Source organism: Platalea leucorodia (assembly GCF_965183815.1).
Source record: "Platalea leucorodia genome assembly, chromosome: 24".
In the NCBI taxonomy this organism is placed as follows: domain Eukaryota; kingdom Metazoa; phylum Chordata; class Aves; order Pelecaniformes; family Threskiornithidae; genus Platalea; species Platalea leucorodia.
Window position 1 is genome coordinate 1,982,860 of NC_138846.1, and position 18,222 is coordinate 2,001,081.

General features: G+C 45.5%; 2 protein-coding genes across 2 annotated transcripts; both read left to right on the forward strand.

The window, feature by feature from the left end:
• Nucleotides 1–1,954: 1,954 nt before the first annotated feature.
• Nucleotides 1,955–2,233, forward strand: LOC309600451 (uncharacterized protein; the record flags this gene model as incomplete). The annotated part of the gene is made up of 1 exon (XM_082332793.1): nt 1,955–2,233. The coding sequence occupies one exon, from the start codon at nt 1,955–1,957 to the stop codon at nt 2,231–2,233; it is 279 nt and encodes a 92-aa protein (XP_082188919.1).
• Nucleotides 2,234–7,393: 5,160 nt separating this feature from the next.
• Nucleotides 7,394–14,447, forward strand: LOC309600420 (uncharacterized protein; the record flags this gene model as incomplete). The annotated part of the gene is made up of 4 exons (XM_082332758.1): nt 7,394–7,683; nt 8,994–9,003; nt 10,762–11,135; nt 14,105–14,447. The coding sequence occupies 4 exons, from the start codon at nt 7,394–7,396 to the stop codon at nt 14,445–14,447; spliced, it is 1,017 nt and encodes a 338-aa protein (XP_082188884.1).
• Between the last annotated feature and the right edge of the window lie 3,775 nt (nt 14,448–18,222).

An 18,222-nucleotide genomic window follows, 5' to 3' on the forward strand; every position in this document is an offset into this window, starting at 1 on the left:
CATTATCCTGGTTTTATTGCTCTGGGAAATGACACAGTCAGAGAGAGGAGATCGAGAGGGGCTGCTAGGCTTCTGGCACCTGCAGGTGTCTTACAGAGTGAAGACAACTTTAAAGATGCTTTCAGAGGACACGTGATGAGGACTTTCTAAAAACTTGCCAATTTTTATGGCGCAGACCTGAAAGTGGTGGCTCTTGCCCACTGCGCAAGACCCTGGTCCTGCCAAGAGCAGTTAGAGGTGACCGGGCATCGTGACCTCTCGTCCCTGCCAGACTTGGGTGAGAGGTTTCAGCAGAATAGAAATGCAAAAAAGCACCACCTTTGCCATCCATTTTGCAATATAAAACTCATCCTGGCATGACGGTGAGACAGTCAAGCCACCCACACGGTTTTCACTCTTCGTGCATTACAACCTGCAGGGGCAGGGTGGCAATTAAAGCTGTGTAACACAAGGAAGACAATCTACTGTATGACAAGTCAATCAAAGAAATCGGGTTGAATAAGCTTTTGAAGGTGGTGGATAATTAGAGGTGTGGCTGTTTTGTAAATACATTGGTCATTTTTCCCCAGGGGTTTATTGCATTTTCAGGAAGAGAGTTAGGAACCATATAAAAGTTCTCGGATGGGAGAGCACCTCATTCACTCAGCTCCGCTCCTTCTTCAGAGCCTTCATAGCCAAGGTAAGTTGCTACTACACCGCTAACATTTCATTCCTATGAACATTTTCGGAACCGAGCTGAACTATGCTCTTACAAAGACAGGTCTGTCTGCAGGTGCTGGGATTATTGAGAGCCAAGTTCTTGCCTTGGTGGCTAGGGCAATTTTGCACTATCAAAATTGATCTCAAGACTGCCTATGCTAAGAAGCAAAATTTATTGCTCTTATCACATGTAGATATATTTGGATTACTTCAGTGCTCAGGTTTCCTAGACTCCAAAGGAGAAACGGGAAATAAAAAAGTAAAGAATGGGATTTGGGAATGAATGGGGGACAGCAGGCTGATGTTTCACAAGAAACCTTGGGTTTAAGCTGGGAATTTTAATTGCAGTTATGAGCCTGACTGCTTTACTAAGCTCCTTTGGAAAATGTAAATCTTCAGGAGCTGAAAGGATTAAGCTGTTGTTGAAGAAATTTAGGAAAGATTTGAGAAGGCAGATTTAAGAAAGATTTGAGAAGGCAGATTTAAGAAAGATTTGAGAAGGCAGATTTAAACTATGAGAGGAAGGAGTAGCATGAAGAGCCTTCAGCTCAGCTGGCCCCATCCTGGATGCCTTCTGCCTTCTTGAAATCTCAGCTCTCCTCAGAAGGAGGTTTAGATGTGCACATAGGATTTTCCTCATGCCTCAGAAAATTGGGCACTGGCCAGCCAAGGGTCCGCAGGGCACCAAGGGAGCAGAGGACATGAGGAGGGAGGAAGGCACAGGAGTCTCTTCATTTTGAGCAACTGGCTTTGAAAGTGTATTTTGCTGGGTCTCTAATAACACCACTGTGGCTGTAAATTCACCGGCTGTGCCAGGGCCCCTCTAGGCTGCAAGTTTTTCAGACCCTTGCCAAGATGCCTCTTGCCGGTACAGCATAAACTGGCAGCCCACAGCACATCTGCTCCTCTGTTACACAGCCCTGAGATAATCCCAGGGTGACCTGCATGAGTGCTCGTGGGGTGCAGCAAGCGAGAGCAGGGAAACGGCTCACAGAGCCCAGCAGAAATGGAGATCAGGGCTGCTGGGGGGCTCATGAGGGCATTCAGATGGTGCGGGCTGATCCAGCACCGCGGGAACAAAGCCCCAAGCTGGGGAAATGGGACAGGCAGACAGGCAAATCCTGCCGAGCCCAGGCAGGCTCATAAATACATCAAGGAAATCTGAACCCAAAGCAGAGTGGGGAAAGCATGCTGCCCTTCAAGCATCTAACAACAAAGGTCTCTCCTTCCCAGGGTTCACCACACCAACTGAAAAATGTGCTCCCGTGGAGACAGAGGCTGCCACAGCACCGAGAGCTCCTCCTGCCACAGCGGAGGCTCCTCCTGCCACGACAGCGAGAGGTCCTGCCATGGCTCCGAGGAGGTCATCTGCCACGAAGTGAGCGCCGTGCAGGATGTGACGCCGGTGGTGGTCCTCCCTCCCCAGTGCCCCGTGGTCACCGTGCCCGGGCAGGTGCCGGTGGCCCCCGCTCCCTGCCAGCAGCAGCAGCAGATCAAGCAGCCGGTGCAGTGGCCCCCGCAGCAGCAGAAGTGAAGGGGCGAGGATGAGCCAACAGTCAGCGCACACCGCGGGGCTGCGCCTCTCCCCTCTCCTCCGCAAGATGCAGCCCTGAGCTTGGGCAGGTCCTGCCCCTTCCCCCCAGCACGTATTACCTCTCCCTGCTCCTGATAACGCAAAGTGGCATTAGCATGGCAGAAATGTGATTTGCCCTCGCGCGCGCAAGAATTTGAATCCGTTAATTTCCTGCTTCTGTCTCCAGTAGCAAAGATGTGATATTAAAACCTAAAGCTCACAAAACGTGCTGGTGTCCTGGTGTTTTTCTACCATTACCCTCCTCCTTACCTTTAGCATCATTCCCAAGCCCACCTTTAGTAACGAGAGCTGCTTTTCACAGCTTCCCCCCCTTCCCATTGCACTTCAGCGGCAGCGATGAGTCAAAGCTCAGCTCTCCAGTCCCCACACCTTGCGCGTCTGCCTGATAAATCCAGATGCTGGGTTTGGAAAAGCTGTCTGGAGTTGAAGGTGCAGATCAGCATCTCTCGTTAATCCCAGCCCTTGGCTCTGCGACAGCTGGCCCTGAGCCTCAGACCCTTACAGGCACATTTTGAAGGAGCTAAAAGCAAAGCTTCGGCTTTGTAATTCGTACATGGCTGGTGAGCACAAAAGCAGACTCTGTCTAGGAAGTCTGAAAATCACTGATCACCATAAACAAGAGGGTATAAGCAGAGGAAGGACTATGTTATACTTAATCTTCCTTCTGACCTGTTCTAAATGGAGAATATGGGGTTAGATAGATATTTTGTGCAAGGTAACTCTACCTTCTTTGAAAATCCCCGCAAGAATCCATATTGCCTAGATGAAACACTGGCTGATGCAAAATAAAACTGGGTTTAAGTCAGGCCATGCACTGCAGCATTGACTCCCACTGTGAACTCTAGTCCTGTAAACACCATCCATGTCTGGAAAACAAGAGAAAGATTGCAAAAGAAAAAAATGTTCCCAGTTCCTACCAAGGTTTAAGCTAACTTTTTGCAGCAGAAGTCATAAAAGTTCTGGGCTTCTCTTGTAGATATAGAAAAAAGGAATATCAAACGGACAGATGGCCCTAAAAATCAGCAGCTGGATTTCCCATTGCACTAGATTCATCCCCAGGTTCTCCTCCAGTGTCCACCAGCACAGAGGCAGATTGCTGCAGGAATTTGTGCCTCTGTGGGATGAGAGCAGTATTGTGTGTAATGCGCTAGATATTTAATTAGCAAAGGGTTTGCACTGAACCTTTGAAAGGAACAAGAAACTTATTATTAGCACTTGTTTTATTATTACTGTTAATTAAAATAATGAGGAGCATCATTCCCATATGCAAGATACATGATTGCAGGTGCAAGGAATGAACGTCAGGGTCAGAGACATGCAGCTCTGACTGTGCACGAAGGTGTTGCATGGTGCCACCGATGGTCCCTGTCCCCCCAGACACCCAGGTACCCCTCTGCCAGTGCCAAACCCATCCTGTGCCAAATGGGAGGATGAAACTAAGCCAGACTGGAGGCTTTGGGCTGGGTTTGAGTCTGACTGAAAGCGTTTGCAGGAAAGGGAGATAAAATCTCCTATCTTAATTCTTTCTAAGCATTCCAAGTTTTCACCTACGCTCTGGCTCCCAGTTAAGCTGAAGCGCTGCAGGTTGTGTCATTCATTTAAGGAGAGACTTAGGAAGAGCATGAGGAACAGAGACAGCAAATCTCTCCTTAGCCAGAGTTTTGTTATCTCAGCACACACATCTGGGAAGTGAAGCAGGAAAGTGGATTGCATAAATTCAGCAGGAAATTGTCCCCACCTTCCCCCTGCCACGAAGGCCACAGCAGCAATGATGCCAGTGCTGAGGACAACCTCTGCAGAGGACATTTTCTGGACAGTGCCTCAATCAAGTCAGCAGAAGAGCGGGCAAGAAACAGACCGCAAAAAGCATGATAAACCCAAGGGAAACATTAGAAAAGCGAGAGGCAAGGGGGCCCTCAGGCAGACCACGTTTCTCAGCACTAAACAAGTGTTGGGCAAGTGTTGGGCTCCTATACAGCGCTTCTGGCTGTACCGTTGTGGTTGCATACAGCGATGCTGCAACATGAGAGTCCCGGACCACACCAGGGTGAGGGCCCCACACAACCTGGTCTCACATTAATTGTAGCGTCCCCCGTAACACCCCTCCGAGCATACCTCATAGCTATGGCATGCCCCACACGCCTCGTAGCTGCTCACCAGCTCCCTGGCACAGGGAAAAGACCTGCTTCCCTGGCACGGTGCCGGCTCAGAGCAGACTGAGCAGTGGTAGCCGTGGTGTCGATAGTCGTGGCCACCCCGGCATGAGTCTCTGCCACGGGCACAGCTGGGGCTGTAGGCGTAGAGGAGGGGTGTGCGCCGGGTGTCCAACCAGGAACCTGCCGGGTCATACCAGGTTGAGTTCAAGTTGAAGAAGGATTCCCTTCCAGAAGAGCACGCCATTTCGGGCCATGGAGTACGCCTAAAGAAAAGGTAGCTCAGTGATGGAAGCAAGACAATATCTTTTTATGCAATTTTTTTTATCTACTGCACTTCAACATAAGCAGGGCCAACCAGAAATAGAGGACTTAGCTACAGCAAATTTGGACTTTCCACACACAGCCCTGTTTTATCACCATGTATAAGATATCTTCTGGATGACATATTAGATACTGTAATATTTTTCCTGCAAGTGAGATATTTATTCAAAAAATCTGATTTTTGTTGTTATTTTCAATAATTAGATATCATTTATCAATGAAATACAAGAAACATTCCATAGAAAGCAGCTGTCTCTTGCATTATTTACAATAAACAAGCAGTTTGGTTTTAGGCAGGGCCAAGTCAAGTGGGTAAACACAAAGCTACAGTCTACAAATAAGTTTCCATAAATGTTCCAGATCATCAGCCAAATCACATACCTTAGTCAACAACAGGGGAGCGACAGGAGAAGTAAAGTCAAACTGAAGGGAATGGCCAGAAACAGGGGAACTTTATAGAGCGGGAGGCTTCAGCAGTGAGACACCCCTGGAGAATGGGGGCTTTGCTCTCCCCTGAACACAGTCGGGTTTTTTTGCTGCCCTTGGTTCCTAATATTTGCACCTGATGCACTTTTTTTATTTTTCCCACCTTCTCTCTTTTATATGACAGCAGATGTACTCCCATACATGATCAAAGATTTCTAAAGGCGCTGCCTAACTACGGCCTAAATAAAACTTCGCAGCAAAGTATTTATACGTTCGTTCCGTACATTGTGATACTGAAGCACAGCTGTGAATGGACCTGTTTGAGGGATCCCCGTGAGTCAGTAGAGCATCACCCAAAATCAATTCTGCCTGACGTCTGATCCACAATGTCATCCCGCTGCTGACACATTCTTGCCTTTTATGGGACAAGAAAACGTAATTGCTGGGTTAGATGGGCATGACCTGTACGTAGACACGGAAAGGAAGACAGAAATTCGTCTGTGATTCACGGGAAAATCCAGGCTCAGAAGCATCTACCTCCACCACATTACGTTCTTTTGTTTATTTTTTCTTGAGCTACAGCCCTGTCTAATGCATATTTCTGTAAGAGCTCCAGAGATGCCGTGGCTGAGTACTGAAAGCAGGACAGCAATACTAGCACTCTGTCTCAGCTAATAGTCCAAATATCATATTATTGTGAAATTAAAGATCTTAAACCTTACTCCGGAGGCAGGCACATGGCCCACCTTCTCACAACCTCAACTGCTAAAAATTTCCAGAGAGTAAACTAAAGACCAGTTTTATTTAAAATGTTGGGAAAAAAAATAGAAGTACATTAAAGGAGGACAGAGGAAAATAGGAACAGAAAATAACTACACCTCTGGGACTGTGAGCAGGACTTAGGCTGGTGGGTTCACCTCAAACCATTCTGCTCTGGGATTTGATATCACTGTCATCAAAACCATATCACAGAATTAGAATAAAACAGCATCTATAGCAAGAATGAAAGAAAACCTTGAGAGGACACACCATGCAGACAGGTTGAAATTACCAATGAAGAACATCTTTGGGCTAATGTCGAATGTCTCATTAAAATATCCGGTACCATTGAGTAATTCAGCTAGACTATTCCTGCCCTAAAAATAACCCGCATGAGTTAACGTTAGTAATCGCTTTTTGTTCACATGGAGGTGTGATCACATTTAGCTCTTGGTCCATGTGACATCCCAGCACAGCTTGAGGAATCGGTACTTCTGAATTACAAACATCTCTTCCGCTTGATACTTGTTGTCCATGACCAGATCCATTAGTTTCTTTGGTATTGGCGTCACTTTGCGTGAAATACTTTCCGATCTCTTTCATAGCGAGGCAAAGGAATTAAAGTGCTATTAATAACTTATGGGACAATTACAATGCTAAAAGCACAGTGCATCAAAGGGTAAATGTCGGAAGCTGAATACAGCGGATAGAAATGGGCTGGGATATGTAATTAGGTTACACTTGCCAAGAAATGTCTCATGTCCCAGATAAACCTTTGGAAGAGTATAAAAGGTCTCTCATCCCCGTTTCCTTCATTCGCTTCTCTGCTCCTACACACTTTCATTCCTGTTGCTGAAGGGGTAAGTCCAGTTTTTCTATTTCTCTTGAGTTTCTTTATGAAACCAGCTGCTTTCATACAAGCTTTGGTAGAGTTGGAGTACGATATTCACTCCTCACCTCTGGACCTCCGTCATGCCAAGTTCTTGTTACCCACAAGAGCTGTTCTATTAACGCAAATGACAAGTGGGATATAGGCTTAGCAGGCAAACGCTCAAGCTGAACCAAAACAACAGAAAGACTGGAAAATATAGAGAGAGGAGAGTCAGAGGACTTTATGGGAAAGAGGCTTCAAAGTTTTCGAGTATGACACACTGGAGGGTCTGGGGTTGATATGGGCAATGGATGTTTTGTGTAATTTTTCTCTGAAAAGCATATTGCATCCATAAAAGGTCATATTTTTAGTGGGGGATATAAATCATCTCCCAATACCTAATCAGCATTGAAATCGCTTTCTTATCCTTGAAGAACTAGAGATTAGGAAGAAAACAGGGAATTTCAGAGCAAATTAGAGAATGCAGGTATGCTCATGTACATTGGGGCCACTGTACTAGCATGACCGTTTCTCTCTTCCCTACAGCTTTGCCGATACTCCAGAAAGATGTGCTCCCGCAGGCCTTGCCACAGCCATGAAACCTCCTGCCACGAATCCCACTCCTCCTGCCACGAGTCGGGGCCCTCCTGCCATTACACCATCCAGAGGCAGCCTGTGCAGAAGTACACCTACGTGACGCCCTGCTGCCCTCCCGTGCAGCCCTGCTGCCCCCCTGTGCAGCGCTACTGCCCTCCCGTGCAGCCCTGCTGCCCCCCTGTGCAGCGCTACTGCCCCCCGGTCCCCTACTGTCCCCAGTACACCAAGAACATCTGCAAGCTGCCACCACCGTGCCCCAAGTACTAGCAGCAGGATCCGGCCCCGGCACCTGGACCCACTGGCTCACTCCTCCCTTGGATGCTCTCAATGCCTAAAGCTTGAATCTCTGGTTCTCTTTTCCCCTGTTTGGTTTGGGTGAATCCTCGAGTACCTCATCTATGATTAGAATTTTCTTCAAAATGTAAATCAGATCTGGTTTAATTTATTTAGCATACAAGACCCAGCTTATGGTCTTTTCCAAAAGACTGGGAATGATTTGTGTGAACTTCCAAAACATGCAGATGAGACAATAAAATTTCATTTCCAAAAATAGAAAAAGTTTATGATTTGTTCATTCTTTGACCTCTTTGCTTGAGAATTATCTTTACCTCTGACTTAGTCAGCGCTTCTCATTCTTTTCTTCTCAAACTTGTCACAAAATGCTCACATCCCAAAGTTTCAAAATGAATGAAAGCCACTCATTCCAGATGCATTTCTGTGGCAGAGGAATGCATTAATGGACAGCATACAGGGAGCTCATCTGTTCCCTATTTAGCCTAGGACTGTCTGTCTCAGTTCCCTGCTTCAGCAGCACCTCATTCTTCATTCGTCGCTCTGACTCAGAATTACAAATATTTTGAGGTGTCTAATAAACACAAATAGAATCATAGAATCACAGAATCGTTAAAGTTGGAAAAGACCCTTAAGATCATTGAGTCCAACCGTTAACTGCCAAGTCCACCACTAAACCATGTCCTCGAGCACCACGTCTACCCTTCTTTTAAATACCTCCAGGGATGGAGACTCAACCACTTCCCTGGGCAGCCTGTTCCAATGCCTGACAGCCCTTTCGGTGAAGAAGTTTTTTCTAATATCCAACCTAAACTTCCCCTGGTGCAGCTTGAGGCAGTTTCCTCTCGTCCTATCACTTGTTACTGGGGAGAAGAGACTGGCACCTAGAGGTCTCCTCTAACCCTCCTTCTTTCACTGAGCTTCAAGTTACTGTTTTCAATGAAAATTGCACACACTTAAAAATAAATGCTAAATCTCTCTCTACTTTTTACAACCTAAGACTATCCTTATCTCCCCAGTCACCAGCCCATCTAGCTGAGACATCTATTCTAGAACAGGATCGCTTGCTTCCTTCTGCCAGTGCCTGTTTCTCTGCACTGGTTTCACAAAGAGCTCGCCTAGCTTCAGCTTAAATTATTAACTCTGAGCATCTAGAAAAGGGTGAGATGAATGCACCCTGCATGATAGAGAATTGACACAAGGGTCTTCCCCAAAAATACCACTTTATCAACCTCGATGAACCATTTCTACATTACTTATAACTCACAATGCTTTTCAGAAGACTGCAGGTGAGATTTATAAAATAAATAAAAAGTACCCCAACCAGAACATGAAACCATGCTTTCTTGGGATGTATTTGCAAATTCAGAATGAATTAGCATCTCACAAAACTGTTGGCAGAGTAGCAAATCTTTTTTCCCAAATTTGACATGAAAATAAACCCTGAAAGTTATGAAGACCATCTCAATAGGGATAGCTGCTCCCTTCTGAACTCGGTAAGCACCTTTCAGCAACTTGTTCTAGTTGCATCAGGACTGACCCATGGGATGCTCCCGAGGAGTTCCTGCAGCACCCGCCTGGATAAAAGTCACAGGAAAGGAACAATTACCGGTTTCGGTGTCCTAAAGTAAAGTCTTGGGCCACTGTGAGAGAAACTTCCTAGTAAATAGCAAAACACTGCAATGAGTAAAAATTACAAAACTGCTTAAGTAGGAAAGACGAGAGCCTGAAACAAATTGGGATCTGAAAACAGGATGCCAATTTTGGTCGCTTCCCAGCCCAAATCCTTCCTACTCACGATTTGAAATCCTCTTCTAGGAGGAATGTGAACAGGATAATATTGTGGCACAAGGAAAAAACAGCTGATGGCTGGTGGACTCACAAACAGAATGAAAAAAAATGGAATTGGGGACGTCTTTCTAACGTCATCTCCGGTGTTGAGGCGTCAGGTGCGTTTGAGCTACTCAACAGGACTTCCCTCTAAGTAGAGTCCATGTGAGCTGTGGCTGTTAATTACAGTCCCTTGTGTCACGAAAAAAACATATCAATCAAAATGTGAGTCTTCCATGCAGACCAAGGGGCAGCAGGCAGGCTAGGAGTCAACACTTTTGAATTGTATGTTGATGCAATACTGGTTGCCCAATGACAAATCACTTAATAACTCTAGGGTTAGGTTCATTTTTAATATGTAAATATGCAACTGCCTTCAAAATTCCCTTATAAAGCAGATTGGGAAATTCATTGCCTATTAACACGTTAAGGAAAAAGTCATAATTGTTTTTCCTGACTTGTCAAATCGGAAATGCTAAAAACTAGTCACAGAAGATAAATATGAACGTGACTACTTAATTGTCAGCATTGCCAAGAGATGCATAATTCCTCGGACAACCCTTTGGAAGGTATAAAAGTTCGCCATCCCCTGTTCCTTCTTCATTCAGCATCAGCTCTCAGTGCTCTTCCACTTGCTTGCTCCAACACAGGGTAAGTTGGATTATATTGATTTATCGACTATTGAGCAGCAGAAGCTCACACAGGGATTCTAGCTGGCTAGTTCTGTGTTTAGACCTTGCCTTTGTCCTAGAAATTTCTTATTTTTAGTGACTGGGTGCCTAAACATGTAAGCTACGCAAAGGGTGCTCGTGGTTTACTCACAGCAGATGGGATGACAGAAAAATAGGAGTAATTGAAGGACCAGATCTCCAAAGAGAGAGTCTTTGGGACCCAGCAAAGAATTCATTCCCAAACTAGCTCCTGATGGAGGAAGAGATCTCTCAGAGAAGTCAGTGCAGTTTTGGAAGTAAATTTTACCTTAAAAAGCCAACAGTAGCATCTTGGTAGGGAAATTCCCATCAGAGCTGGACCATTGTAGAGTATCCCCCAAAAGACAAGGCAGTATCAATTTCAGGGTTGAGATATCCCATGTATTACAAAACAGAGGAAAACAAAATTTCCCAGACCACTACAGAAAAAGAGCCAAGGAAAATGCAGAAGGTCACAGTGGGGCAGTCGTGCCAGCTTGATGGCCTCTCTCTCTCTCTTCCCTACAGCTTTGCCAATACTCCAGAAAGATGTGCTCCCGCAGGCCTTGCCACAGCCATGAAACCTCCTGCCATGAATCCCGCTCCTCCTGCCATGAATCCCGCTCCTCCTGCCACGACTCGGGGCCCTCCTGCCATTACACCATCCAGAGGCAGCCTGTGCAGAAGTACACCTACATGACGCCCTGCTGCCCTCCCGTGCAGCCCTGCTGCCCCCCTGTGCAGCGCTACTGCCCTCCCGTGCAGCCCTGCTGCCCCCCTGTGCAGCGCTACTGCCCTCCTGTGCAGCCCTGCTGCCCCCCCGTGCAGCGCTACTGCCCCCCGGTCCCCTACTGCCCCCAGTACACCAAGAACATCTGCAAGCTGCCACCTAAATGCCCCAAGTACTAGCAGCAGGATTGGCCCCGGCACCTGGACCCACCAGCTCTCTCCTCCCTTGGACACTGTGGCCATGGATCGTCTCATCCTTACTGAAATCCCTGGGTCTCTGCCATGTGCCGCACCGCTGGTCTGGATGAAATGTTCCCCTAATTATCATTCAAGGTGTCATTCTTTCTAATTATTCAGGAAATGTCCTTTCTAATTATTCAGTGCATAATTACTGTTGAGAATCTTTCTGTGCCATGCACTCCTGTTTCAGACTCATCTGGGTGTGGGAAACAATAAATCTTACAATTCATGAGACCTGTATTGTCTTTCAATTTCTTTATTCACTTTTTCCTTTACAATTTTTTTTTTTTCCTGGATTCTTTGTCAAATTTCCTCATATTCTCAAAGTGCTCCAATAGTTGGTGGCCAAGAACAACAATTCCTACGTTCATTTGGGAAGAAAACAGACACATTAGTAGATGAAAAAGTTCTCAACTACCAAGAATCTACATGAACCTAAAGGGCTGAGCAAACAAAGCTTCCCCTGCTTATACCAGACGATGAGCTGGTCTACACAGATTTTTGTCCCATCATTTTGAAAACAAGATCAAAGACAATTGAATGCAAACTCTTTTGTTTTGGAGACAAGCATAGCTCATTAAATGAAAGAGGAGAAAGTAGTTCAGAGTTGCTAATATTCTTACTCAATACATGCAATAATTTACTCCAAGCTCAACTTCAGAACTTGGGCATATAAATATTTTCAAATATCTTAATACCTCTGAGCCTCTGAAAACAGAAGTCACAAACTGCTTTTTCGTATCCCAGTGTTGTTTGTCACTAGTGTATACTTTGGAGCAGAGAAATGGGTTAGCCCAGAGAAGATCCATCTCATGTAAGACTCTTGTGCACTCGCATGGCACAGATCTGAACACTGCAATATGCCATTACAGAGAGCTCGTATACCAAACACTGCTGAATGTAACCGAGCCAGTATCAACCCCCACATTGCTCTAAAAATGACATTTCATCACTGCAGATTGGGCTTCCCTTACATACTCCCCTAAAAGAACTGCAAGCAATGGATGATAACTCTTCAGAGATCATGTTTTCCTTAGCAGGATCTGAATTTGAAAGATTCAGAAACATTTTTTGAGTGGGTGTAACCTAGGACACCTCAGTTTTGGAAGGCTGTTGAGGATGTAGAAAGATTTCAGAGGAACATTGGCGTGATGCTCCAGGCCAAAGCACGGAGGAAGGGAGAACTGTCACACAAGCACCAGCTTCGCCGACTGGGCGGCTGCAGCCTCTCTTGGTTTTGGACCCACAACTGAGTCACAAAAGGGCCCTGAGGAACTCGTGCAATCCTCCCTTGCTACACAAAACTCACCACAAACAATTGTATTGCCTCTAGCCTGAAGAAAAGCTGTAGGACACCCATACTTTAGAGAAAGCTTCTCGTTAGCAGTTAGCGAATTACTCTAATGGGTAACATTTTCCAAAGCCGATGACTTACGGACTTCATTTTCTTATGCTTCAAAGACTGAGTCAAACGGGATTCTTAATCCGGCTTTAGTGCCCGTAATTTCTCCACTAGTGATAGAACCCAATATTTGCTCAAACTTCAGCTCAAATGCTCCCTTTCTCTGAATCCTTTGCTTTCCAGACATCTCTGCAGGTGAGGTCAGGTGAAAAAAGTGTAAGAACTCAGTGAAGAGAAAGATAAACGAAGGAATGGGAAAACTTAACATACTCATACCTTGTACAGAGCTCATCCCCAGAGGTTTTTCTGTGATCTTAAGCACTAAATAACTTTTGATACATGTGGAACAATCTGATGGGGTCAGCCAAGTCATCTGGCAAGTCAAGGAACATGTGAAGAACCAGAAATATTTTATTTTTTGCCGTACCAGGAAACTGAAGAGATCATGCCAGCCTTCCCAGCATCATGCCAGCCTTCCCAGCATCATGCCAGCCTTCCCAGCATCATGCCATACACATGAGTTGCAGCTGATAATCCCATTTCCTCTTGGCATTCAACAACACGTAAATTAAAATCCTGAGCTGTCACCTGCACAAAACGGTAGACCTATCCCAGGAGTCAGCACTTCTGAAACATAAAGACCTTTCTGTCACTGATGCAATCCCGGTTGCCCATTGGCAAGCTAATTAACACCTATGAGATTAGTGTCAGTCTCCAGGAAATGGGAAAGAAGCGCCTTCCAAAATCCTTATAGGAAATGCATTAGGAATTACATACGGGACAAAATACAGTGCGTCAAAGAGGAAACACTAAAAATAGGATAGCGCAAACATCTGCAGGATTGAGTGCGGAAATAATTAAATTGTCATTGCAAAGAGGTGTCTCATATCCGAGATAACCTTTTGGAGCTGTATAAAAGACCGCTCAACCCAGTCCTCCTCAGTTGCTTGCCTTTGCTTCCAGACACTTCTCCCTGTAGCTGAAGAGGGTAAGACCAATTTTACTATTTCTGTTCATGCTGAGAGAGAAGAAACCTCCACTAAAGGTTTTTATGGACCTCCTGGGAGCTGGGACTTACCTAAATGCCTTCTGCTTGCACCCTTGAGGTGCTCTGAGGCAGGCATGGTGAGCAGCAGACGGAGAGACGGGGATCACCAGGAAAGATGCAGCGAGGGCACACGGAGGGATCCTCAGATGAGACAAGCTCCATGCTGTTTCACAAGGGAGATGGGGTTTGGGAGTGGTTCATGGGGCTCATTGCATCGGCTTGCAGAGACCTAGCTTCACACTGCAATTGCCACAGCAAGCCCTGTAGATTAGGCAGGAACATGGGTGCATTTGGTCTGGATTAGGCAGGCAAAAAGAAAGACAGAAGCAGTTCACTGGGGAGCTCAAGAAAAATATTATTTAAAAAAAAAGAGGAGGGAATATAAGAAGTGAATCTGGGGCTCCTCTCACCATGTTGATCTCTTGCTCTTGACAGCTTTGCCGATACTCCAGAAAGATGTGCTCCCGCAGGCCTTGCCACAGCCATGAAACCTCCTGCCACGAATCCCGCTCCTCCTGCCACGACTCGGGGCCCTCCTGCCATTACACCATCCAGAGGCAGCCTGTGCAGAAGTACACCTACGTGACGCCCTGCTGCCCTCCCGTGCAGCCCTGTTGCCCCCCTGTGCAACGCTACTGCCCTCCCGTGCAGCCCTGCTGCCCCCCTGTGCAGCGCTACTGCCCTCCTGTGCAGCCCTGCTGCCCCCCCGTGCAGCGCTACTGCCCCCCGGTCCCCTACTGCCCCCAGTACACCAAGAACATCTGCAAGCTGCCACCTAAATGCCCCAAGTACTAGCAGCAGGATTGGCCCCGGCACCTGGACACACCGGCTCGCTCCTCGCCCAAAGCCTGGAGCTCATCTCCTTGCTCATCGCTTGCCAGCCATGCCACTTCTCTGCAAGCAACCACTTTTAAAACGGTTGGAGGGTAGCACAGTATTACGATGAAGTCTCCCAGTTTAATGAGCTTTGAGCTGTTTATCTTCTTTCTGCCAATGCAAAGCACACTGTCCACTGGGAATAATTTCTTTCTTGCTTTGCGGCTTCATTCTCCAGCAAGACAATAAAAATTATGTTTCAAGCCTACCTAACAGTTCTGGATGTTTTTAGTTGCCACTTTGTCATATCTGCTTGTGTGGCGGCATCTGGTTTTTCTCATGGTTTTAAAGCCATGTTTTAATCACTGGTGAAAAAAGCTAAAGTAGGAGGAACATCAAGGAACCATGAAAGTCAAGGAAAATGCCCGCGGCACCCAGCAGTGATGCCAGGACCGCTGCACCGCACGCAGAGGGCTAGGAGAAACACGTTGGGTTAATGCCTGTTGAGACCAAATATTTGCACTGAGCTCAGCATACACAATGGGCGTTTCAGAGCTACAGCTGGGGGCCTGGCCTGCATGTTCCTGTTTTTACTGCAGACGTGATCTCTAAAAGCCGCTGCTATATTTGGAAACAAAACAAAGCAAATCCTGCGGGGTTTGGAACCTGCCTTGGAACACCCTCAATTAAAAAATTTCTACAGTATAAAATGAGAGAAGGTTTCCCCAGCGTGATTCATCCATCCCAAGGCAGGCATGGGAAATAGACTGGATGAGCTGGGCACTGCAAGTACCTAGTAAATGACCAGTTGGTACACAAGTAATTGGAATTAGTTATTTATAAGTTATGGAGAAAATTGTCATTATAGAGGAACAGCCTGCTAAAAAGGAAAAGTTGCAAACGGGATGCAGAGAGCAATTAATTACTCACTGACATTCAAGTCGTTGCCACTGCTAAGAGATGGGTCATTTTCATGCGACCCTCGGCAGCTACGTTAAGAGCTCTTCTCCTTATTCATTCTTCACCTCTCGCCGTTGGGTATTGAGTCAGGAAGTCTTTCTGTCCATAGGAGTGGTTTTGTCTGCAAGTATATACGTTCACTTTCCCTTGCTGCCCCAGGCCTCCAACTTTCTATTCTGTGACTAATCACAGCACATTTTATTTCCTCTTCCTTTTCCAAGTCCCATGAAAGGCACAAAACCTCTGAACTGGTTACACTTTCTGCTGTGCTCAAGCTTGAAGTTTCCATTAACTTGAGGATGAGAAATGGCAGCAATAACAGTGGAACAAGAACAAAGCTTGTTTCTTTTCTATTCCATTCCATTCCAAGCTTTTGTCAGCCCTGGAGAGGTTTGACACCTGGAACATCAAGGACCAATGCCTTTATGAATGCTTTACCTCGTTAGAATATTTTTTTTTTAAATCAGAGACCATAGACATTTGGCAAGAGAAGTCCTCTGTACCTAACGCTCTAGATAGCTTCGAGGAACATTTCTGCTCTGCTGAGTGTGTGTTAAATAACGTAACAGCGGATTTCCACAACCAGCTTAAACAGTGAGCAAACCCCTAAAGATTAATGAGGAGGAATTTGCCTTAGCTATTTCACAGCAAAGATTGCTTCACTGCGTCCGTAATTCTCAAATCCAAACAAACAGAGTGGTGTTACTCTAGGCATCTTAGGGAGCCTGCTAAGTTCATTCACTCAAAGCAAAATTTAATTGGGATTTTTTTTTTTTGATCTAATTTGAATCTTCTCTTTTGTAAAACTCTTCTTGTAAAATCAGTTATGGGTGTCCCAGCTGCCTATGGATCTGTCTCACATGGCTTTAGACATCTCTGATGTTCACACCCAGCTCTAACAGCAGCAGTGTTTTGTTTTTTTTAACTGAGCGGGACACTGGGTGAAGCAATGCACCAGATCTGTACAAAGTCACGCAGAAAACTGCCTCATTTTGACCAACATCTCTTACTTTACCTCACTGCTCGGGATCCTCCACATTTCTAATGTCAGAGTCTCCTGTCATTTCTCTGCAGGCTCAGAAACCCCCTCCTGGCTATCTCCCAGGTTGCCATGAGCCTCCTTTATTAGCTGAGATGCAGGTACTCAGCTGGTGTAAATCTCCATCACTAATTAGATTATAATGTGGGTCAGTGACCTAGCCTAACCCGGTCATTAGCGTGAAGCCAAACTCAATAGGAAATGAAGCCTATGTTTTAGTGGACAGGAGCATTGACCTTGGAAAGAGCTTGCCTGGAGAAGTGGTGACTTCATGGTCCTTTGAATTCTTCAAAGCAAGACTGGGTAGCTTTCTAAAAGCTGGGATGTAGCCAAATAAAAACAGTAGCTACCCAACAGAAACTGAGCAGAAATGGATGCTTTATGTCACCAGAAGTCAAACTGAAGGTTCACGATGACCTATCCTGTCCTCAGCGTTTGTGATCTGGATCACACTGTGTTTCTGTATGAACAGAAACAGCCTGAATCTTCTCTTCTTCACCTCAGCAGAAATCAGGATATCTGCAGTGAAGCTGTACGCTGTAGAGGAGGGTGGTCAAGGGTCCTTCGGTGCTCTGCTCCCACAGACGCACAGCCGCAGGAGCAGCCCTCCTCCTCAGGGTGATCTCAGAAATGAAACATTTAATCACGTCAGTCACGGTCCCGGGTCCCGTGAATTCCCTCTGACCGGAGAGAGATAATTTTTTAAAAATACGTAGTTTAATTTGAAATCCTAAAGATGCTCAGGGCATCATGTGAGGCCTTCAGGCTTTTATGCAAAATAAATATTAACATCGTTAATGAATAATTGCAACATGATCATTAACATCAGCACTAATGACTGCCAATGGGTGACTGAGAACTGAGCATAGAGTTATTCCCAAAATAACATCCGTAGGTGGATCTTTCATTACTCGAGGGCATACTAGAACTTAAAAAAATGGATTAGGAATTTTGCAGATCAAGCTATGCTAAGCAGAAACAGGATGTAAAACTTCCAGAAAAGTTTTGTGTTTTGCTTTTATTTAAAGACATCAAAAAGGAATTGGAAAAATATGGTCTCCGATTTGACCCAAACTCTATTCCAAATTTCCATGATGAATTTGCATAGTCCTTTGCACCTAAAATTTCTGATATTGGCAAAGCCAAGGGCATGTGTTTTCCCATGCATGGATGGGATAAGGCAGCAAAGGATGAGATGTCAAGAACTTTCTGTTACATATTTGCCCTTCTGATGACCAGAGACCCTAAAGAAAGACATTGGGCTTCACCATTTCTGCATTCAAAAACAAAACACGGGGCCATGGAATTACACTTGCTGGAATTCTGTTTTAAAAAATCATACCGAGGAGTGACTGACGTCCAGAAGGCCTCTGCATGCCTCTGGAATCCATTGCTCCTCAATCTTAATTATGATTTTTATGTTAATTGTGCACTCGCTAGCTCTGAACAAGCAACGTAGCATCTCAATGTAACAGCGTTACCATATGCAAAATGAGCAGAAACATTCCTTTTAAGCAGTTCACAATCATCACACAAGAATTAACTTGACATTAAAAAATTGTAAAAAATTTACAGAACAAATTGATAATAACACAAAATTGAGGGGTTGGTCAAAAACAATGAGGCAAAGACTAAATAGATGAAGGCACATTCAACAAATAAGTATAGGCTTAGTGCGTAAATCACAAATTGCTGTGGGGTACCTCATTTCCGACAGGACAATTTCGAGCTAAATAAAAGGTCTCCCAGTCCCTT